The following is a 25,727-nucleotide window of genomic DNA, read 5'->3' on the forward strand; positions in this document are numbered from 1 at the left end:
TATCTCCCTTGACCTCCCAACTACATATAGCTCTTTTGCTTTGGCTTAGGGAGGCATCATTTCTCTCTAAAAGTGGTCAGAATCCTCCTGTCCCATCATTTGCCATTGTCCTGTACAGTTCTCTCTTCAGATTCAAAGTGAAAATGATGAAGTACCTCCTGGAAAATGTTCTTCTGCCACACCGAACAATTTTCCAACCCTCTGACTAATTAAAGTGTTAACCATTTTACACAACATTTACAAGTCATAAACTACTGGCCACTACTCAATCATGATCATCACAGAAATTGACAAGCAAAGGAATATGGAATCTTCACGGTACTTGGCTAAGAAACAGCTCCCTAAAGGCTTGTTGGTGCTCAAGGAAATTGTTACAAATGTGTCTCAGGACAATGCATTTGCCAGTGCAGAACTGAAACTGGAGTGGATTATTTGCTGTCAGTGGAGATATGGATTTTAAAATGTTTAGCATTGGGTTTTAGCTAAAGACAAAGCTATTGATGCTATATGAGATTTTATACAAGGGTTACCCTTTTATGTTAAAAATATAAAAAATGTTATTGTCATATCAAGAAGCTAATGCTCAATGGTATGAAGTGAAATGCTATGTTTCACGACTCAGAGACAGCAAACTAGCACCTCTTTGGAAGTGGCCTTATTTTGTGCTTATACAAAATATCATATCTGCTTCAGAAACATTCTTGTCCCTTAGTATCTTGTCCCTCAGATTGTCTCCTAACTCCCATTCCTATTGCTCCAGATTTATTTTTTCCCCAACAAAAATTTAGGAGTCTGTGTTACACATTAGCAAATAAGCAGTATTTTAAGATGATTTACAGATCACTTAAGAGAAAACTGAACTTTTTAAACTCTGTGGTTGGACAGTCCCTTGAGCTTTAAGTCAATGTCCCTGCTTTCTGAAATCTCATTGACATAAAACATCTTGTACTTCAGTTTAAATTTTTTTTTTGAAAGTGTTATAGGCCCACATGCTGCCACCAATCAATACATTACTTTCATAGAAAAAAATAGCACAGATTCTTTTTTCTTTTCTTAAGGACAGATATTCTGTTTGATAACAGTGCATATATCCGTAACAATGAATATTCTAATAGGAAGTTCATGGACTGCTTTAAAGAGATGGTATCTGCTACTTTGACATGCAGCAGTGAATACAACATAAATAATTTCCTTCTTTCACAGTCATACTTCAATAACTCGAATTTTCCAGGAAAGATTATCAAGGTGCATTTAACATTACAAAAATATTTATGACTATATTGTCATTGTCCTGTACAATATATAATGGTAGACATTGGTAATTTTCCCTGGCAGCGAACTGGCAAAGTTGCTGAAACCTTTGTAAAAATAGTCTGGTACTTAAACAATGCACACATGGATTTTATTTATGATGCTTTTCAATAACCCTGAACTTGGGATCAGTTGGTTATAGTGTAAAAAACAGTAGTAAGACCACCCAGGATGAAGTGAAAAATAAATCTTAGAAATATATGGCATGTACACATCTGTGGACTTTTAACATTGGTTGTGCTTTTAAGAGTTGGCTCTACACATTATTGAGATTTAATGGCACCCACATATTTTAAGGAAATAGGCTTTAATTATTGTTTTTGCTAAATTGCATATTTAATTATAAAAGGCTTTCTGTTGGTAATTTGAGTACTATTTATGGGAAATATTTAAATTAGTATATTTTCTTCATGGAATTAAAATACTCTAAAATTACTAGAAATAAATGGCTGAGAATTAAAGCAGTCACTCTCATACTGCTTCCAAATTTCAGGAAGCCTAATACTGGAACATTTCAGGAAAATTTATACCTTCATTATCCTAGAAAACTTAAAGGAAATTATCTGTAAAATACACTCTCATTGCATTGTACTCCCTCTTGCAAGAATGTTATTTAAAAACTAGAAAAATCTATATAGTTGAGGTTATTTAATATTCTTTTTTATCCAAAACAATAATAACCCAAACAGACACAGGAAGCATCATTTGTAAAACGATGAATAGTAGAAATGTCTTCAAAGTGAAATTGTTCCACTTCTAATTCAGTCTGTGTCATTGTTAGGTAATATACCAGGGCCTAGACATCTTAGTATCTGACCTCTTTCCCCAGTGCCAAAGACTCTGGAGGCAAGTTAGCGTTCCTTAGACAGGAGAAAGCTTGAGTGGAGCAGTTGGACCAGTGAAGTCTTGAGAAATCAGACGTAAAATGCAGTAGGAATGATTTAAATCTGTGCCTCTTAAAGACCATGAAATCCAAATCAATAGGATTGAGGCACTAGAACACTGTTGAACATTAATGCACGCACAAATCACCTTGAGATTTAGTTAAAAATGACATTTCTAAATCAGAGAGTCTGGGGGTGGGTCTTAGGTATCTGTATTTCTTGTAAGCTCACTTTGACCACATGTTTCCAGTAGCCTGGACTTAGTGGCTAGTTGACCAAAGTAGACAAAATCAATAGCACATGTGTGGAATCTCCAGAAGAATAAAGAGAGGAAGTAGACTGGAACTCAAGCATCTGCACTGTTAAGAAAAGAGATGCTATGATAGCTGTGTTCCTTTATGCTTTATTTCCATTGAAGATCAGTGTACTTTTTTTCCCTTGCCATCTCCAGCCCCTATTCTCTTTTTTCTCATGCTCTCATAGCATTTGAAATTTTTCTGATCTTTATGCTGTTAATTTTTTAAAAAAAATTTTGAGTACTTCCTTCCTATTCCTTAATATTCTGTTAAATGTTATATCATTATATGGCTAATAAATGAAAGTTGAATGTATAAGGTGAGCTGTGTTATATTCAGGGTAAGACATTTAAACAGCAGGACTGACCAGAAACAGAAACACAGAGCTTAGAAAGATATCAAGAGAGCATGCCTGGACCTAAGGCATAAAAGAAAGTCTAGTTCAATTTTTTTCTGAAAATTACCTCTAGTGCTACCATGAAAAAAAATATATATATATTTTCAGTTATGGACAGTATAAAATACTTTCATATAATCTTTATTCTTTTCCTACCTACCAGCTATACAGTAGCCATTACTGGGGATAAGCCCAATTGGTTTCTTAAAGTATCTATAACAAAACAATTTTACTTCAAAGCCCACATTGTTATTTCATCTCTTTATGCTGCTTTTTATCAATATCCAAGATAGTTAAAGCTGAAAAATGACAATACTTCAAACAAATAGCAATTATTTTAAAAGAATTACCAAATAGTTGAAGCCGATTATTGTTAACACTTTTGGAACTTTTATCCTTTCCTACTAGACCTTGAAGTCTGTCAGATTTTGCTGAGGCCTTCGTATTAGCAAACATCTGGATCATGTCATAGTTTGGTCTTATTTTTGCTTAACAGTTTCTTTGTGGATTTGCCTCCCACAACACATATGGTTTATTTCTTATGTTTATCCTTAGGTTGGCAGGGTTTTGTGGTATCATGTCTCTTTTCATCTCTAGTATTTAAAGGGAGTGATATAGCATAAATTATCTTTCTAGGTGTGAATTATACTAGTGTTCTTTTTCATGTTTTACATTTTCTTTCTGTGACTTTATCTTATAAGAAATATAATTTCTTCTATACTATATGTGTTTTCAACTTAATTATATGTTTAAAAGTTTTTCATCAGCACTTGCAATTATTTATATTACATCTCAAGATTTTTTATATATAAAAGAACACTTAACATAATATAGTTTATTTGAGCTTATATGAAAGATTTATTTTTTTCTGGAAGATAGTTTATGAGATAATGTATAGAGATGTGTCTTCTTTTCAAGCTTAAAAATGATAACTTTTAAAACTATATGGAAAAAAATATGTACACACACACATACACACAAATAAGTGATTACAACAGGCTAACTCACCTTTAGAATACATCCTTTGAAGTGATGATGACAGATAGTAGCCCTAAAAATTAGAAATTAAAGTTAACCTAGTTAGGACTCACAAATAAAGAGGACAATCTGGTGATGGCCTGAGGGGAGGAAGGTCTGGGGTAGCTGGGAGAAAGTGGTGAAGAATTAAAGAAGTACCAATAAGTAGTAGATAGATGGTCATGGGGATGGGGAGCATGGCATAGGGAATCCAGTCAGCAGTAAAGTAATGACTAGGTGTAGAGCCAGAGGAGAGAAAAGCTAATCAGGGGGATTGTTTCAAAATTGATGTAGATGTCTAACCAATGTACTGTATACTTGAAACTAATAATAGAAAATTTACCTTGTTAGAAATCAAAATAAATATGTTGGTATCTTAATTTAATGGGGGTTTTATGAGAGGATAAAGGTCAGCATGTAAGTTCTTTATCTTTAATTGGGTGTCTCAGAATTTTTTTTGAGAATTTTTATGGAAAAACAGATGTAGGAAAATGCTCGGATGAATGATATGACTGAAGAAAAAAACTTTTAATTGTTATAATTTAGAATTTTTGAAATTTTCTATTATGCTTCTTTAATTTGATCTTTTAAACTTAAATCATCTAGATATATGCACCAAGAAAATACATAATTTATTTTTAAAATTATATATATTTGAGTTGAATATATACACATGGGATGATTACAATTACTTATCTTGAAGGATAAGAATCTATATAAAATTTCTTCTGACCCTTATTGACAAAGTATTGGCAATTAATATATACTAGAAAGTAGCAGTTCAATTAAAAGTATTTATAAAGTCGATCTAGCCGCAATTTATCAAAACACTTATAATTATGAAGTTTGCTTCATAAAAAGATTATTTTCAAATTATTTAAAAAATTGAGGTATTTTACAACAAAATTATTTTTGAATATAAAAGCAGACTTTACAGATATATATATATATATATATATATATATATATATTCCCAAAGTATTTATTTTTGTTATGGTCACATAAGCAAATAGTGGAGAAACTTAATTTTGTATCCTTTAAAGCAGCAATCTTCAACCTTTCGGCACCAGGGACTGGTGCTCCTATGAGAATATAATGCCTGATGATATGAGTTGGAGCTGAGGTGGTGATGTTAGTGCTGGAGAGAGGCTACAAATGCAGATGAACCTTCCCTTGTTTGCCCACAACTCACCTCCTCTTGTGCAGCCCGGTTCCTAACAACAGACCACGGACCAGTTCTGGTCCATGGCCTGATGGTTGGAGACCCCTCTTTTAAAGTAGTCTCCTTTTTTGACCTCATTTCAACTGTTTAAGAAAGATGCATAGAGAAACCAGTAATATTTCTTTTTTGTTGTTAGAGGCAGTGAATTATAGACATCACATGTTTTATAATTGAACACTTGACCATTTCATTGGTTTATAAAAAGTCCATATTAATTAATATGTTATCAAGTGCTCAAATCAATAAATTGTTTCCTAAAATGTATATTGTTTTTAGATGATCTAAACTAAAATAATGCTTATTGTAGTGGTTACTTACTTTTACTATATGATGCAACATGGTGATAAGATTCTTTTATAATTGGCTCAAATAACAAGATTTTAATGTGATACTTGAAAGTTGATAAATGTTAGACCTAGACAAGCCACTTATTTCTTTTCTCTTCTACAAAGTTAGAATAATAAAATTTCCCTACTTCATATAAGGAAGATAAAATGAGATCATAAAAATAGCTTAAATATTATAAGGTGATGTAAAAAATGTAATATTACTATCACCAAGCAGTACCTTTAGTAAGGCTTCATTAATGCTTCTATACTTCTGCTTATATTGATTTTATTTAATATTATAGTATTAAATTATAATATAATAAAATACAATATATAATAAAGTTTTTATTCTTAGGTTTAATATGTACTGATATCAATCAGATAACTTTATAAAAATGTATAAACATTTCCTTTAAACAAGATCAAAAATATTACTTACCAATAATAAATATAGCTACCTGATATTACATAATTTTAATAAATACTATCTAATGACAGAGGAACAATTGCAGATTATATTTCAGTCTCTGTTAAGGATAACAAGATATATTTCTTTTTGAAAGATTAAGGATTTTGAGATCTAGGGTATTTGTTATTCGTTTTTTAACTTCTAGAGGGCTTAAGAAAGAAGAAAACTTAATAGCAGCATGTTTTTCAAGTCAATGACTAGATTATTGTTTTGGTCAAAATATAATAATTTTGGGATGCATATTTACTCAAACTTTTCTGAGTGAATATGTTTCATAAATGTAAGAATTCCATATGCTCTTTGATAGTATACTTTTACATAAGGTAATAATTTAATCGGCTTCCCAAACTAAATAAAATATAATTAATTTCAACAAACTTACTATTAAGGTCAAAAGTAATGCAAAGAAGAAAATGAGTAATGTTTCTGAAACTGGTAGATGCCAACAATGCAAATTTGAAACATAGATATGCTATTTTTATCTAGTTTTTAAATTCAAGTAGAATTTATTAAATAATGTATTAAGACCTATATTAAGTTGCTAACATATATCAACAATTTAAAACATTACATAAAATATTTTAGGATTAAACTGTCATTCTTTTTTTTGAAATTCAAAGGTACAAACCCCCTGAAAATTTGTGTAAAGTGGAAAAGTTGTTTTATTTTAGACACAGAACATTATCTAAAAAAGTTTAAGCTGGCTTGAAATTAGTTATCAAAAAAAAAAAAAGAAAAGAAAAATCAAAACATTAAAAAATCAAAACTAGGCTACACAAATGACATGAATTTTTAAAAATGTATTTACTTGTGGTCTAATGCTTTAAAGTGAGATTTACAAAGAAAGACTGAAAATTGAGACTTCAAAATTACTCAAATTGTGATGACTTAGACCCATTTATGAAAAATTTTTTTTTAGATACTACATAAGTAATATGTCTACAAGTATAATGTTTAGATTAAGAGAAATAAAATACATTCTTTTTCTATATGAGGAAAAAACTTTACAATTTAATATAATGGTGATATTGAGCTGACAAATTCAAGATGTAGTTAGGATTCCTCATTTTAAGTTTTTTGTTTGTTTTTAGTTTGTGTGTAAAAAAGGAGTCTATGCTCTTCAACTGTATGTACTAACTTTATTTGCATCATTGTTTAGCCATGAAACACTCCATCTATGTTACCCATTGAACAAATATAACCTTCATATTTTAATGCTGTCTTTGGTGAAGTCTTGTTTGTGAGTTACCTTGCTAATTAGTAAGGCAATATGGGAATCTAATGCTGAGCAGTCTAATACTAAATGAGTGAGGTAACGCTGAAGGAAGGTGAAATATGAGAAACTGTTTGTTGGACTGCATTAGAGCATAAAGACATCAACCTGATGAAGCTGTTATCTTCCAGCTATTCATCTGTGGAATTCTGAATTCTAGCTAAAGCATGTTCAATTGACCTAGAAAGGAGATATGGCATAAAAATTAGTTTAAAGATGTTTGTAGGAACACTGTCCAGTATTATGTCTTCAGCTGAGTCAAGATAAAAGAGACCAACATTAAGGGGGAAGGTAGGAGGGAGAGCAGAGTGGGTAGGGGGTGGAAGGAAGCAAAGTGAACGACACCATGTACCAGTGATGAGAATGCAGGGTACAAATAGAAGGTAATAAACTAACATTCAGAAAAAAACGAGCGAAACATTTTGACTCATAGTAATGGAGTATTTTACTTTTATGAACTCCATGCTCTATCCATTTGGAATGCTTGTTGCCAGAATAAAAGCATTTTTCACACCTCTCCTCCAATCTCATTTCTTCTACCCAGATCTCTCTTCTTTTACTTCATCTGGGCAAATCTGTTTTGTATTTCAATTTATAGCTTGCATGTCACTTCTTTTCTGAAGTTTTTCGTGATCTCTCACCAAAGTAATTTCTCTCTCTTCTTTGATCTCATAGTACTTTATTGTGAGCTTGCATTTGGAGCTTACAAAATCATAATCTGGTTCTTTCCCCAAATTAGTTCCTGAGCTCTTTCCCTGAGCCAGGCATCATGGCAGACACTGGAGGTGGAGACGAATTAGATATAAACCCTGCCCTCAAGGAGCTCACAGATTAGAAAAGAAGATAGTGATGGAAACAAACAAACAAACAAACAAAAACTTACACTTTGTGATGTGTGTCAATAAAATATATATATATATCAGACACAAATTTAGTGCAGAGAAGGTGCCTAGCTTAAACTAAGGATAGGAAGGTCAGGAAAGGCTTAACGGCTAAAATGATTATAAGTTATATTGTTGTTTCCTTATTTTGTTGTGAGCTCCTTAAGGACAGGGGTTATATCCCACTCATCTTAGTATCCTCATCACCTAGTGCCTAGCACATAGGTAGACAAGCTCTGTCAGTGGAATTTGATCAAACAGGTAGAAATCTGGTTCGAAGGGGTAAAGTGTCTAGAAGCCAAATTTCTTTATATTCAACATTTTTTGTTCGGTTTGGTTCAGTTTGCTACCTCTGCCCCTACTTGTGTATATTTGTATGTTTGAAATGAAAAGCAAGTTCTGTTCTTTGGTCAGGTTGACTATGAAATTGGCTGTACTGTAGGAAGCACCATTTCCGTGGCTTCATTCTCTTTTCCATTTATAGATCCTCTTAATATAGTAACTTAATAACATATGTTTCTTTAATTAACTAGTGTAAGAAAATTGTTACAAATCAAATAAACTAATAGAATTTTGGAGACTTTGAAAAAATAATGTTTTCTTCTTGAAACATGTATTTTGTAAACATTAACATTACCTTTAAATAATTGTTACAAAATTAAAATAAAAAAGCATGGATATCTTTGGCATCAGGCCAATTTATATTTAAAAGCTTACAACTCAATAGATGATTTAAATGTGTTTTTGAAGCCATGGAACTTGATAGATTTCTATTAAAATTAAAGCTAATTTAAAAAATGAATAACAGATTTTAAAATGTTATACTATTCACTACACATTAATGCTTGCTTATGACCTTCAGGATAGATGATTTCAATAACAATGATTGGTAATTTCTGTAGATCCTGAATGAAACCAAATTGATTATGACGACACATTATAGAATTTCATCCCCATATTTCCTTTTTAGATGTAACATAAAAATAATGTTTAATTTAAAGAGGATAAGAATTCACATCATTACCATAAATATAGAACCAGTTTACAGATGACAGTGAAGAAATCTGCTAGCTTATTATGTAGCAATCTGACTGGTTCTCAACATTTTCTAAACTTATATACCTTGACACTATATGCTAGAGGGAACAGTAAAGACATCTGAATTCAGATATTTTGAAAAAATGTGTATTTAGCAACTGAATACATGCTAAAAGAAATAATTTACAGCAGCAGTTTCATTACATTTTTCTCTCCAGTTTTCTAGTTCCCATCTGAAATGCAATGATAAATACAGATATGGAACATATTTACTACCTGGCAAAAACATGCTTATTGAATGGGCACACACCTTCTGTCCTTAAATAGTACATAAACATCTTGTTACTTGTGTGGGAAAATCTGGCATTTTAGGATGATGTTGAACACGCTGAATGGAGTACCTATAAAAAGTTGCATTTTACACTGTTTTCTTCTTTTTCAAAATTATTTACATCTCTTTTGCCTAATTTGTAAGTAGCAAAAATATTAAACACATACCATTGAAAATCACTAAATAATACATAAAAAGTAGCATTAAGTGTGCATTTACATGCATCTACATTTTACATTTGATTTTAACTGGGTCATAATTTCTCAGCCGTGATGTACCTTTTTCCTACCTTAAGTTTGCTGTCATGATTTGTTTAAGGTCACATGAGTCTCTTAACATAGTTTCAACTCTGATGATACATGCATATGCCAAAGTCTCTTAAAATTAAATAAAATGGGACATTATTTTTCGTGCAACCTATCCCCTCTCAATATATATTGGCAGAAGATTATGACTATAATAAGTGTTATTTACTTGGAAATTATATCTATAATTTTCTTTGAAAACTTAGACCTGATAGTTTATAAAGACATGCCATAGGTTTGTTAGTTTTTGTTTTGTTTTTTTTTTAATTGAAGTCTAGACTTTCTTTCTATGGGTATTTCATAATGCTAAAGTGAATGCATTCGGATATTGGAAAGACATCTTGAAGTTATTATACAATATCTATCCCTTCAAATCCTTTACTTTTCAAGACTCATAAGAAATAAAATACTTCTGTTATTGCAAATAAATTTGTTTTAGTTGCTAATTTACAATGAAATGCAACATCAAATTTTAGTACAGTTAAGATACTCAATAAAAATAAAACAATAGCCTAATTTTGGAATACTTTTTGTTCTTTGATTGAATTTCAAACTTCTTTTCCTCAACATGAGTGTGTCCAAATAATTTAAAATTCAGCAAGCATTTGAGAATGTACTTCTAAAGGTAATACTGTATTAATCAATGGAGCCTAAAGTTGAATGTAGAATATTTTTAGGCTTTCATTTGAAACAAATGTCAACAAACAGTTTATTCAAAGTAATAATTAAAACTAACATGAGCTTCCATCTGTGAAATATTTCAGTTCATAGGGAATTTTTTAAGTTAACTAGTCTGAGGTGAGAAAGTAATGCTGCATTAATTAGAATTCCAAGACAGAGTCAGAATTTTAATGCTGCTTTTATCAGCAATAGAAGGTTTCTTTTGCATTTTTGTATGTGATCAAGGACCTGGGGAAGGATTCCTGGCAAGGTGAGTGTAATACAAAAGAAACTGTTGTAATGCTGACAGTTTTTTACATCTTGAAGTCAATGATTCTCAAGGAATCATTTTAAGACAATGAAGCAGGCAAGACCTTAGTTAATAATCTTTTATCTTATTTTACAAGTTATTGCAGGAGACAAATAGCTTTACATGTTCTAGGTATGGGTTGTGTCCTAGAAAATAGTTTGTATAAAATTCACTCCCATTAATATGAAAAGAATTCATGTTCTTTAGACAGATAATTGTCTTAATCAATGTGAAATGAGAGGCAGCTAATACGGATGTAAACAGTTGAGAAATTTGCTTTCAAGATGTTATGAATATTACTGATATTTTTTTCAAAAAAATTAGCACAGATGTAATTCCCAGTGGAATCATGAGAAAGAATTTTTATGTCTCAAATATCATACCGGGACTCAGGACAGAATTACAAGATATTTTCTATTAAAATTATATTAAGATCATGCTTATTAATATTATGAAATATGCAGTTCCTTTTCTCCTCATTGATCCATTAGGTACAACGAAGTGAATTTAACAAATGGATTTGTTTCTTCCTTTTTTTGCTGGCTAAATGCTATGTTTTGTTAAAGAACATTATACAGGTTAAAATTAATTTAGATAATATTTAAAGAAGGAGAGGTGTTATTTGTTCAAAGTACTCAGAGAAATAAAGCATAATTTACATCTTAGTTTTAGGAATTAACTGTTAATGATGTATATGTGTTTCTAAAACAGTATCAGCTATCCCTCTTGCAGAACTAAAAACAAAATGTTGAAAAAAAAGCAGCACGCAATTGGAATTTTGAAAACAAAAACTATATAGCACAGTAATTGTAAGACAAAAACCTACTCTAGCTTAGAAAAGAGCTAAATTTTACTGCATATTTGTCATGGTACATTTAAATTATAGTTTTAATAAAATACATCTTTAGATCAAAGCTGAAAGAAGACATCAGTAGTAGATCAGTGTATTCCATTTTTTCTTCTGGATGATGGATGGTTTATGTTTTCTATATTTCCACAGACCATTTCATTCAGTATCATTTTACTCCTCCAGTACGTATAAACACGAGTGCTGGTAGACAAAAAATATCCTCAAATCCAACTATGTTTTGGAATATTCATCAGCTTAGTAAATCCATGCAGGTTTTTTTTTTTTTTAAGTTTTAGTTCAATAAAATGGCTTTGCTGATGCAATTTTTCTTCTTTAGATGGCAATATGGAAAATGACATTTTTATTTCTCAGGCAAAGAAGAAAGTGAAACCTGTACAATGAAATCCCATAGGAAATATTAAGTCTGCTAAAAGTGAACATCTGCGTTCACCTGACCGCTATTACATGTTGGTGTTAGGAAGAAAGCCTGTTAGGAAAGTTACTCATGGACTTAATTTATAATTGGTGGAACTCAGTTGCATTTCCCACCATTGTAAACATCCACATAATGCCATGAAAAAAGTTCATGTATATTGCATTTTTTCCAGTTATTGTCTTAGGCAAGTTTCTACTTGTTTGAAGTTTGTAGAGGTAATGCAGCTCAGACACTCCTGGGTGCCCTCTCAAATTCGTGGGTCCTCCTATTTCTACCTTTCTTATTTTCCTGTAAGTGCTTCCATTTGTTACTGTTCCCTTGGGTATGTCCTGGCCTTTGCCGACGTTGTTTTCGGTCCCTTTTCCAAACTTGTTCACAGAACTCATCCATTGTGTTCAGGTTAGGGTGGTTGATGAGCTGCATGAAGTCTCTGTACCAGACCTTCTGGCTGGGGGTCATACTATTAGACATTTCTTTGGTCTTAGAGCCATCTCCATCATCATCTTTATGAAGAAGTTCTTCCAAATGTTCTGTGTCGATGACTTCCAGGGTCACTTTAAGAAGAGTTTGCATGAAGCCGTGCTCTACGGCATGACACAGGTAATTGCCTGAATTCTTCCGCTGAAGGCTACGCAGTAGAAGGCCTTGTTCTGTCCTGATGATATGATCATCCACTCTAATCTAGCAAAGAAGCAAAAGGCAGTAAAATACATACATATTTAAAAAAACATAAGTTCGGAAATTCTGTGTTGACACACATTTTAACAGTTCATAAAATTTCTAGCTTAGAGTTATGAGAACATTTTCCCATCAGAAAAAAAAAGAGTTATAAATTTCTGTCAATTGTTTTTAAGATGCATTGCAAAATATTGGTTGTCTACTGTTTTAATTAAATTTCTCATTATAATAATTTAAAATTTTCAAGATAGCGGGAGAAAAGTACAAAGATATATTTATTTATATGTTTGAAACAAGGCATATAAATATTTGAGGAAGTTAACATTAAATATTGGCATTGGAAATACAAAACCATGATACTAGAAGACAATGCAGCATCAGGATTAACTTAGATTTGGGAAAAAATACAAAAATCAGGGGTTACAAACTTAATTATTTATTCAATTTCTTATGTCTTATATGTGACATAAAAAATGAAGATATGCTTTTGAATATATCTTACCTCACTTATATTTTGAATAGTTTACAACAGAGATCCTGAAAGTTTAAACTAGTAAAGTATAAAATCAACCCTGACATTTGTGTGATATGATTATTATTTAAAGACTGCTTCACATGTCAAAAAAGATAATGGGAGGATTCTTACCTTTATATTCAGATTAAGTTTGTAAAATTGTCTGCGTGTAATATGTTTACAAATCACCCACATAGTCTGGTTACCCTTATTTAATGCTTTAAAAAGCATTGAAGCTCAGAGTACACACTGAGAAATTCTCTGTACAGGTTTTGTTTGTTTGTTTGTTTGTTTGTTTGTTTTTAATTTACAGAGGAATAAATATATTTGTTTAGGGGGAAGATCTATCTGATGCTACATGCACAGTTCATATCAGAATTCATACTGGGACCTTAGATCCTTCATCCTAAATCTACTACTTCCTTCCCCAAACCTCTGCCTCCCCATTTGAAAGTGAATGGAAAAAGAAATACATGTTTTTGCAGCAGAATTAATTGAACAAAAGTTTAAAGTAGTATGAGGATTTGATTTTTTTTTTTTAACACAAATATAGATAACATAATTGCCTTGTAGATAACACAGAAAGAAAAAAGACTAAAATATATCCCCAAAGGGTTTCTGGGACAAAAGTCTTCCAGCTTACCTTTGTTTCTCCAGCTCCTAAAATAAGCCTGTCATATAATCAGGCTTCAATAAACACTTGTTTAATGAATGAGTGATTATTGGGTTAAGAAAAGGATAAAGATTCATAGTTCTTTCCTTCTCCTCAAGTCAACCATGCTGGGCTCACTTAGGATATATTAGAAATAATCCAGTCAAATTCATTTCTATACCTCTTCTTTTCTCTCTTCATTTCGCCTCTGGAATTGCCAATAGACCAGAGCTCGCTGTGATTTTGGACTGCATTCCAGGAATGTGCTACTATTTTCTACTCCATAGATAATTCTTTCTTCGAGGCTGTGGCCATGGTGATTATCTGTCAGGTGATGAGGAAATGAAACAAGAAAATATTAGAAAAATAAATTCAACTTGCCTAAGTATTTGTTTGGAAATTCTGGAGATAAATTTGCTGCTATGTTGGAAGTCTTTTCCATATTAATTGATGGCAGAAATTTCGAGAATGAAAAGTTTCAGAACCCAAGTGCTTATCAAAATAGACTAATTATTTTGGTAGGGGTTATACAAAGCACATGCAGATATTTGTGTATCAGAAAATAGCATTACATTAACAAAATCAGTCATGTGTACAGTAATATTATATATCTTTATATGCTATGATAATACTTTCCATGAAATTATTTTCACTGTAAAACTCTGTGTTCTGACTAATTGGGCTGGTTCATATTATACTATTCTTTAGCATGAAAATTATTTGACTGGGCTTTTGGGAAAGAAACAAAATTTTGCCTTTTTGTATTTGTTTTTCATTTGTAAAATTGCATTCACAAACCAATGTTTATCTAGTATTTTACAAAAAGTAAAGTTTGGGAAGTTTATACTCCCTGACAATAACTCTTAAATAATTCCCAAGTTTGTTCAGAAGATCAACTGGTGTGAAATGTTTGAGATGCCACAGAAGAAAGATGCAGTTATAATGCAATGTAGTTTCAATTTGTCCTTATTTTAAAATGAGACATCTTTTAAGATTTTCAAGAATTAAGCTAAAGGATATGGCAAGAGTATATAATAAAATGCAGCAATAAGGAAACCTGTTTCCTGATTAAGTTTCTATTATTTTACCCTTTACGCAACCTCCTTCAACGTGGTAAATGAAACACAGTTAAGATCAAAAGTACAACATAGGGAGTCTAGGTAAAACTCATTTATCAAAAAAAAAAAAAAAAGAAAAAAAAGCAACCCCTTATTATCTTGTATAATCCTATTTCCGTTATGACATCCTGTACAATCTGGAACTCATTAAATTAATTTAGAAAATAATAAATATATTTTCATATGCATAGAGAGAGTGACAGTGAAGGCAGATGAAAATTTTTGCTCTCTACTTCAAACTTAGCTAGATTTTTAATTTAAACAAGTTTTTCCCCTTTTTTGACATCACTTTGACAGTTTTACTGTCATTATAATCAACTGAGTACTTTTGTCTGTCATAGGCAATATGATTTGCTCTCACTAGGTTTAAAACTTTCCAAAATCTTGCTTCAATTCAAATTCTGAACATGGCCTGCGTCCATCATCTCCTAGTCTCACCCTTTTTACAATCCACCTTCTGCCTCCATTTGCTATCTCCATGGTTCAGTGCCTTTTCCTCTATTGATTTAAAAGATCAATCTCCTAGAAATAGGAAAAAAAATAGGAAGTGACCAAAATATAAGAAACAATATTTAACTAATTCAAAGTCACTTTTTTGCATATTGGATATATATATATCTTTTTCAAGATCTACATTGAACAGGGCAATATTTTTCTTTATCCTCTGAAATTAGTGTATCTTTGGTTAAATAGATATGGCACATGTTGTTCTGCTAGTTAGTCTACAAGAGATCTGCTTCCCTGAATAGAAATAAAGTGAATCTCTATCCCCGACAGGAGCTGAAAAGTCTCCTGTGACTCAGGAGCTACCTTGAACAATGAGAATGCCTTGTCACAGAGGTCAATACAGTTTACACTGAAAACATTTTTTTTCCTGCTAATTGTTGTGCAGTTTAAACTCTTTTGATTTATAAATCCTTTTAGTAGGAATATTATTCAGCCTTTAAAAAAGAAGGAAATCTGCAATAAGCAACAGCATGGATGGACTTGGAGGACATGCTAAGTAAAATAGGCCAGTCACAGAAGAACAAATACTGTATGATCTGACTTATATGAGGTATCTAAAAATAATCAGATTTCTGGAAGCTAAGAATAGAATGGTGGTTGCCTAGGGCTGTGGGAAAAGGAAAATGTGGAATTCCTAATTAATGGGTATATAGTTTCCATTATGTAAGGTGAATAAGATTTTGATACCTGCTGTACAAAATTTCATTATTACAAACAATGAAACTATTGTACACTTAAAATATTTTAAGAGGGTGAATCTCATGTTAAATGTCCTAACTCAAATCAAGTAAAAAATCATTTTACTTTTAGGAAGACACTATCATTCAGTCTCTTAATAGTAATGGGTTATAAGATACATAGAAAAAATCCATTGAATTTAGAAACAAACAACATAGTCATCCACTAATATTTTTTAGTTTACCAGCCATGCTTCGCATTTCTGTAGAAATTTATGACAACAACTGATTTGTTTCTCACCTAATCTACATTATATCTATAAAAATACAAGGTGTAAATAAGTTATTGTTGTCAAACACAGAACCCTGTTTAAATAATTTAGTGTGCTAGTTTCCACATATCTAAGAATAATAATGTAACTTGTATAATAAGAAACAAGAGAGTTGATTATTAATATATAATCAATTGGTTACATTTTAAAAAAATCACTAAATTGTCTTCTTCCCTGTTAATGTCATCATACCATCTGGTCCTCAGAGAGCTTTCTGTCACCCTTCCTTACAGCCCTGGGAAGCCTGCTTGGCTTTCAGTTTCTCCTTGAGATTTTCCTTGGTGACAGCAAATGTTTCCTAATGTGCACACACACGCGCACACACATACTGAAATTCTCTTAATAAACATGTTCTTTAATTTTAAAATATTTCATTTTATCTGCTACTTATCTATAGTAGAATCTAATATTGTGTTTGATTTAATCAAGGACTTACACCAAGTTGTTTCTACTTTAATATAATAAAAGGTCACAGACTTCTTCAAGAACATTATGATATTCTGAATGAGGTAAGAATCACAACTGGTATATGTGGTACATTGGCGTGGTGCTGTTAGTTAGTTTGCCTTGATAATGACTCTTCCCGATATCTTAAGGATTTATTCTCCTCTAATTTGGCCCTTTCTATGTCTCCTTTGTCCAAATAAAAAGCACAAGAAAAATCTTCTAGTTAGTAAGCAGTGAGCCAAAGTCCTGTCTCATTAACTTCAAGAATAATCAGTATGCAAAGGTACCAGTGTCTTTCTTTGGTTTGAGATTCTCCTATTTTATGTTTTGTTGGGTCCTGCCATCAGCAATAATCGCAAAAACTAAATTTACACTGAATATGGTTGTTTTAATTCTTCTGCAGCAGAATGTGTCTATCATTAGTAACTTTTGATTTAGAACCAGAATTTTCATTTAAAGTGGCTTCAACCAAACAATTATATATTGGGGCACTTAGAAGTAACAACCTGTAAACATTTTCCCATACCTAACTATATAAACAGATCCCTGGTAAGTATTTTAAAAAGAATAATTAAAAGCCACGTAATAAATATTTATTCCTCTTCCTAACCCTTCTTCCCCTCTGCTTGAGTAAATTCTGAGTAGAAACATTAGAGGTCCAATACCAATGTATTCCTCTCCTTTAGGCCCTCCCTCCTTTCTTCTTGCTTCTCAATCTCTCTTTATCTCTATCTCTCTGTCTTACTCTCTCTCTCAAAAAAAAAAAAATTATGAATAAGAAAAATATTTTGATTTTTGTCTTCTAAACTTACTAGATTTTCAATATTTTCTTAGGATGCAAACTTACTATTGTATTGACTGTTTATTAAAGCAAAGAGCTCTATAAAGAAATGGCAGCATAATATAGTTATGCCATAAGTATTTTTCAAAGTATATACTTTTGAACACATAATTACTCAGTATACATCAAAAGTTCAACTGAGAAAACATTGTTCATTAAAGATTTCCTGAAGGATATGAAATCTTGCATGTTCAGGGTAAGTATAATCTATAATCTCCCTCTGGATTAAACAAGTTGATCTGAGAGCATTTTATATGTAACGCACTGTGTTAATCCCATCATATAATGGATTTTATTGAATTGTGTTGTGTGAGGTCCTTCTCACTTATGTTGAGGGAACAAAAGCAATACACCACAGGTTTGCTTACTGTGTTTCTGTTCCAATATTACTGAGTATGGTATTCGTTGCATTGTACTGTTTCTCCATATTAAGTTTTGAAAAAAATTTTTTTTTTCTTTTTGGTGTTAGTTTTTAGACATTGTTGAGATTTTCTTGAACAATTGATTTATTTTTTTAATGAACTTTGTGACTCATCCATTGATAATATTTTCTCCTCTATATTGGTGAAAAAAAAAACCTGTTACAAAATTTAATATCTTATTCCTATGACTTCTTGGTAAATCTGTTCTTCCTTCATGCCTGGTTTTGTTCTCTGTCAGCAAACTTGCTTTGGCTGTATTATATTATTGATATCTTTATTTTATCTTTTTTAATCAAATAATTGCATATTGTTTGAAATATATTAATATATTAGTCACTTAACAATTACTAATACAAAATTTTAAAATCTTTTTTAATATCTTTTTTATTATTCTTAAAAATATATCTACAAAGAAATAGTCATAGATATGCAAGGTGATATTGTTATTGCTCTTCTTAATGACAGTTTCAACTGGTAACTCAAAAGTTAAAATCTTTTATTGAGAATTTGAACTAAAACAAATTGAATACCTTCCCAACATTAACCCTGCTCTCCCACCACCATCAAAGAAAGCACTCTATGCCTCCTAAAAATCTCTTTTTTGCATGTATCTTTAGAGAACATGTAGCCTTATTTGTTATAATTATGTACTAATCTGGTTATTTTCCCCTATACTTTGCATTGTATAATCCTGGCACAAGACAGTCATAAACCCTTAGCTGATATTTGGTGAATGGCATAAGTATTTACTCTGCATTCAAAAGCTGAATCTCATGTAACTTTGACATCCTCAAAACAGTTATCATAATTTTATTTAAAATTTGATCAATTGAAAAGAGCATAAGGTTTATACCCTGATTTTGACAGAATACATCATTAAACCACTGTTAAATGAAAACTTTCAAATCTTCTAAATTTGTCAAGTTTTAGAATGTTACAACAGTTGATTTTGAGATATGGTAGGAGAAGATGATGGCTAATCAAGTATACTCCAAATGCAAAAATTCCAAATATGGGATAATAAGAAGAGAAAGAGATTGGATAAATCATATAAATACATTCTCACATCTCTGGGGACACTTACACCTCCAAAGCATGTCTGTGTTAAGGAGTAATATTATAAATTTCCAGAAAGTAATCTCAACTTAATTCATTTTAAAATACATTTCTCTCTTAGAAGAAAGCAACTGTTTTCAATAAAAACTTTTGTCATGAAAATTATTAGTAGACAAGAGGATATAGTTGTTAAATCGGCATAATGAATTCTCATGGGTTGAATTGAATAGTTAGAGCAAAATAATTGAGAAGCAACAAACATTAAAATTACTTCAAAAGCACCATAGTGTGTTTGAATAACACTATATTACAATATGTAGCAGCAGTTAATGACTAGAAATAATGTTTTTGAGGAAGCAATCTTCAATTAATCATTTCCTCTTTTAGTGGGATAATTTATGGAAATGAAATGAGCCTAATAAACCAGAAGAAATGGGAGGAAAAAAGAAGTTAAATAAATTGCTTCCTTTTGTAACAACAAAAAGTCATGATATCCATCATTTGGCCAGAAATATCATGTTGCTAAAGGCCTTATTTAGTATTTGATTCTCTTCCAATATAGCAGAAACAGAAGGCATCATGTTTCAGCTTTCCATTTATTTCAATCTCCATTTTAACCCCATAAATGTCTCTCAAGATTGAAATGTTAATAATGTTAGAATCTTAGAAAATTTGATATCACATACAAAAGACAGAGGGGTGAGATAGTGAACCACATTTGTATTCAACTATTTGATCTCTGTTATCGCTTTTGATATCCTTTCCTTTAGGTTATTAAAAGGTCGAATTTCACAAATAATGAATATAAAAGTAAAATTTAACTTGGAGGAGGGGCAGATGGTGCTAAATTATTTTAAATATTTAGTAAGTATATTTAGTTGCTGAACTACGTAAAGAGAAATCTAATTCCAATTGCTTTTATCACATTTAATTTTAATATTTTACAGTATAAATTTTTTTTCTTAACAATATTCATCAGTAAAGGTCAAACAAAGGAGGAAAGGAAGTGTTGCCCGTCAATTTCTGGTAACAGGAAACTGCAGATATACATATCTTGAGTATAAACATCATTACTCAGATTTTCCTTACTGGATTCTAGATGATTTTCTCCAGAAATACAACAGGTACTTTATTGATAGAAAAGACTCTAACCTGGCTTCAAATGAATGCATCAGATCTCTTTCAGTAGCATTAACTGAAAAGGCATTTCACAGATGAATCAATGACTCTTGGAAACATGTCAAATATTTAAAAATAAAAAAAATTGAAGACAAAAAGTTCCAATTAATTATTAACATTTATGTATATCTTTGGGTCTGCCTATTAAGATGCCTAACAATTGATTTAATCTGATATACTGTAATGTACTTAAAACAAATTCTATAATATGTACTAAGCTATATAACAGGGATCCTGTTTATTTGTCAAGATAATGTTTAGTATAATGCTTCTCCAATGTTTTGTATGATTCTTATGTCAACTAATTTCTCTATAAATGTTTGTTGAATGCTAGTTTGCATGAATGCACCTAGAAATTCATGTATATGTATATTTTAAAGTCTATGTGCTTAATATAACAACTTATCAAGTACAGAAAAGATTTAATTAATAAAATCTTAAATAAAACTTAAACCTATCATTTATCAACTTGCTAAAATAAATTTACATTTTAAACTACTTTGCTATATGCTGTAAATTAAGATCCATCCACAGTGATAGAAATACTTATCAACCAGTGTAAAGCATTTAGAATTTTATAATTAAAGTAGTTTGCAATCTTCCTTGAATACACAGATTCCTGTGGGTTTGTATTTAAAATATTGTTGTTGGTATATAGATAGGTAGATGGATAAATAGACAGAAATGATGAGGATATTTTAATTTTATTGTTCATAAGTAATTATTGTTTCAGAGAGAGTAACTAGTATCTTATCTTTTAGAGATTTATTATTTAAAATATGAAAATGAAATTGAGGTATTAGGAAGTTAACTATGAGACCATTTGAATAGTTATATTTAATACTGTGCTTAATATCTTGTAATGCCAAAAGCTACAGTGCTTCTTAATATGGAGCATTCTGAAACTCAGTTACATAAAAAACAACACTAATATGAAGATATCTACTGTAACATTAATTTATTCTATATTGAACGTATGTTATGTCTTATTTTCATGATTTTATAGCAAATGCTTTACCAAGAAAGCACACATAATCCATATGCACAAGTAAAATTATCATAGAAACTTTTACAGTTAAAAACAAAAACCATAAACTTTGAAGTTTATTTTTTCCCAACAGATATGATAGAAGATTATGGAAAACACCAATTTGTGGATGCAGAAAATTTCCATAAACAATAATAAAAATACCATCTTGCATTTTAATATGCTTTCCTTATAAGCTTGGAACTTAAAAAATGTAGCATGCTTTAAAAACTTTGTTTACAATGCTTAAATTTTAGGTGTAAAAACACTTGGGTGATCTTTAATGACATATTTAAAAACTTTAATTAAGAACAATGATGACATAAATATTTGAAACTTCTTATTAAAACTGTACGTGCACTTTATATACATATACTATAAATAATTGAATTATTTGCCTTAGGTACTGTCAGAAGATAGTTATTGTGATGATAGTGTCCAGCAAAATAGTTTCAAAAAAGGTTTACAAAAGTTAAGGAAGATAATGATATAGTGAGTTCATTCTAGATGCATACTTCTTTATAATTTAAGATTTCCGATATCAGAATGTGTCTTAGAGTTGCTCTTGATCTGAGTTGAAGTTACTTTCTTTCAGAAAAAAATGGTTCTTCTACCAGACACATGAGACCCTACTAAACTGAAACCTCTTTTTAAATTAGAATTTTGTTTGAGTTTGTTGGTATGAATTCAGAAAGTAAACCTTCATGAGTGCTATTTCAAGAAGTGTTTTTACCCTTTTTCCACTACCCACGATTATGGCTGAAAAAAGCAAATTTCTTTACCTTTTTCTGCATGGGAATTTATTTCTCCTCTGTGCTAATACTGAAACATATTGTGCCTTGGCTCAATGCTGGAGCCATCTTATAAGATTGCCTATCTTGAGCAATTTTTCTTTCTTAGCAATACATAAAATAATGGTGTATCTTACATCCAGTGACATCTTAGACTTGATAGAATTTGGTAATTTATTAAAAGTAAAGTTTTTTTTTTTTTTTTTTTTAGGGCTGATGTCATGCTCATCTATCAGATCTTGAGGATTTTCTTGAGCTAAATGCTCAGATTCACAGTTGGATTTTCTACATGTATAAAAGAAGCCAAGGCATAGACCAGATTAGCATTGCTACAAAGTACTAAATTTACAGCTCTTAAGATCATTAGGATGACATTGCCAAAGATATTTTATGAAATTATGAAATAACTTTGATGCCAACCAAGACATAAATTGAGCTAAGTGTGGAGATAATTAAGAAGATTGAATTCTATGGACATTTTACTATGAGATGCAAGAAAGAAAATGAATGTATGTGGAACAGCCCAGAGAAATATTACAAAGTAAAATTCAAAGATAATATTAAACTAGAAGTTAGAGTATTAAATATTTCAAAGATTCAAAAATATAAGATGATTTTAATTTTTAAAAAAATATTATTCATGTTGAGGCTTTTTCTTCTCTGGACATGTAGATCATAGCATGGCTCTTTCTTTTGTAGTAAAGAAGGAGGCATGGGAGGTAGTTTAAAGGTAAATTGACTCAGTCAATCACGCTCTTGAATGCAAAGTCAGACGAGCTCCAGTTTTCTGTACAACAGTTATTTTAAGGAAGGGAGCATATTGAAAATAACCCAAGATTTCTCTTTAGCATTCTGTATGAGGTATGAGTCAGGAGACAAGAAGATCTGCCAGCACATATATCCTTAGGGTTTGGTATTAAAACTTCCCTAGGTGAATGGCCACCAGTGACGAAGGAGAGTGTGCTGGATCAAGGAAAGGGGAGCTGGATTCTTCTATATTTCACCTAGACCAACTCACTATTAGTGCTCTCTTTAACGAGAGGGAGCAGAGCGCTGAGTGATTGTTAAAGGTTTCATCGAGAGTAAAATTTCTTCCACTTAATTCTGAGTTATTTTATATAGTCTCTCTATTAAAACCTCAGGATATGTAAAATATAGAGTGTTACAAAATATGTTTACCATTACAGCTGGAACTGATTTAGCTTCAAGTTGCTTAGCAGCTTTCTGTGAAAACATCTCATATCTTTATATGTTTCCATATAAGCACATATGTTTTACTCAATGTGAGATGTGACATTAACAAGACAACATATATGACATAACACTGCTGGCCTCTGAGTTTTTGCCTATTTCACGTTTAAATATTGATAACACCTATTCCAAGATGATTCACGGATTCTAGTGGGAAGCTTCAGCTTGACCATATGAGAATGACTTAGTTTCCAAATATTTGAAATTTACTATAATCTTTGGTGTGTATATATAGTTATTTTTGGTCAATCATCAGCATGAGCAGACAGAAATAAAGAGACCTTTGAAAAAAGGAATGTATTATAGCTGCAGAGCTTCTCGGATGATTTTACCATTTCTTCCCATATATCGCAAGCATCTACTTAGAGTTGTTTACACACACACGCATACACACACACACACACACAGCCCACTAATAATGAACCACAGCAATTCCCCTTCCCCCTACCAAATGCATTGTAATTGAAGAATCACAAGAAAAATTGATTCACGTTCATTTTACTTTGTATAGCTAAGCAATTCTTAAATATTCCCAATTTTTAGTCTTTTCAACCCAATTTCATCAAAATAACTTTAAAATTTGAAGAATTCTCTAATGTCTATTAATTCAACAGTCAACAGCATTAATTTATCTACACTCTCATTAAAAAAAAAATATATGCCTTTAATCAGTTTTTCCTTGTATATGCACATTCATGATTCCTATAAACACATAATTTTGAAAAAATACTAACTGGGTCTTTGAAGAGATTGGATTATTAAACAAATAGATGTATCAGTAAAATATTGTATTAAAATTATAAATATTATATTGTATTATACAAATAATTGGTTATCAGTAAAATATAAATATATATTTATACATGAAATTCTCCAGTCATCTTTAAAACATAGCACAGTATCTTTCATATATTGGTATATAATAATTGTTTATTAGTTAATTCATTGGTTGAGATTTCTTAAGAGATTTTTGTTTCTGAATATGATGGTGTTAATAATAAAATGTATGACTTAAATTATTTTCACAGTAAATAATAGATGTTATTTAGTTCAAATCTCCGCTAAAAACAAAAGCAATGTTTCTATGCTATAGCTTGAAATTTATTGAACAAATATTTATCAAATATCTACATGTATTTATTATCATGATATTGATGATATTGCATTTGTTGAAGCTCTAGAGATATAGGAATGAGCAACATAACAATGCCCATTTTAATAAAGAGATTAAAGTCTGATTGAAAGTGAGCTCTACTTACATTGCCTTGCTTCTTTTGCTTCCAATTATAATCATTAGCTTCTCAGTAGCTAAGCAAATAGATTCTTTAATACAATGAATCGATATTTCATAATACTGTATTGCTTAAATGGTGCTGATCATAATTTAAAATATTTACATGGAATAGATTAATAGAAGACTAATGAGTTTTTTTGTCCAATTGAGTTATGTCATTTGAAAAATTTAAGAACAGTGTGTCAAAAATGTACTATACCTATATAAATAAAAAATTCATAACACTTGTTCCAGTTTAGTACTATCTTTTTTTTTTTAATAATGAGAACAATAACAGATAGGAAAATACTTAGCAAAAAATTTTTTTGCAAATAAAATGGATCCAAAATATAGGCTCAATTTATGGCTACCTGTTTCCTGGTATGGGTATCTTCCAAATAACCCTGTGAGGATTTATGAATCACACACTAGCACATATAGGATACACAACAGAGGATCTGACTTTCAGAAAGGTAGCTAGGTTTTGGAACACATACTAGGGTGCAATTTGTGTACTGTGTTTTCTTTCCTAAGATGCATGAAACATGAATATTCCGCACACAGAATGAGTTAATGAAATCTAAGTTAATTGATAAAAAATATCAGACCTTCTTTTAGAATTAATGTAAAAGGCACCAAAAAGTTAATATAACTATGTTCAATTACATGTAACATGTGTGCATTTTACATTTTAGCCATTTTCAACTATATTCATTAGCAGAGATGCCATTGATATGTTTCACCAGCAGAGGGAAGCACAGCTTCATTGTTATTTTTGTAAAGGGTCACAGTGAGGGAGTGAGATATATTACAATTTTAGTGCATTTTAAATAAAGATTGGTTGGTATTTCAGCATTAAATAAGCAACCTGACATTAAATTAGCCTTGACATCTTTTAGGAGGCATAAAATAAATTTGGTCTAAAATCCTCAGTTCAAGAGAATATTCTATTA

At 30.9% G+C, this 25,727-nt stretch overlaps 1 protein-coding gene across 2 annotated transcripts in view; it reads right to left on the reverse strand.

Annotated features, from left to right (window-relative positions):
- Positions 1-8,852: 8,852 nt before the first annotated feature.
- The window catches only part of SEMA3A (semaphorin 3A), a 233,973-nt gene continuing 217,098 nt past the window's right edge, over positions 8,853-25,727 (reverse strand). For both annotated transcript variants that reach the window (XM_036230307.1, XM_036230306.1), the window contains exons 17-18: positions 14,035-14,177; positions 8,853-12,690 (exon numbers count right to left, since the gene is read on the reverse strand). In XM_036230307.1, the coding sequence (XP_036086200.1) occupies positions 12,235-12,690; positions 14,035-14,177 (599 nt within the window). In that variant the 3' untranslated portion in view covers positions 8,853-12,234. The remainder of the gene's footprint in view (positions 12,691-14,034; positions 14,178-25,727) is intronic.

Source organism: Rousettus aegyptiacus, unplaced genomic scaffold (genome assembly GCF_014176215.1).
Source record: "Rousettus aegyptiacus isolate mRouAeg1 unplaced genomic scaffold, mRouAeg1.p scaffold_m13_p_13, whole genome shotgun sequence".
Lineage (NCBI taxonomy): Eukaryota > Metazoa > Chordata > Mammalia > Chiroptera > Pteropodidae > Rousettus > Rousettus aegyptiacus.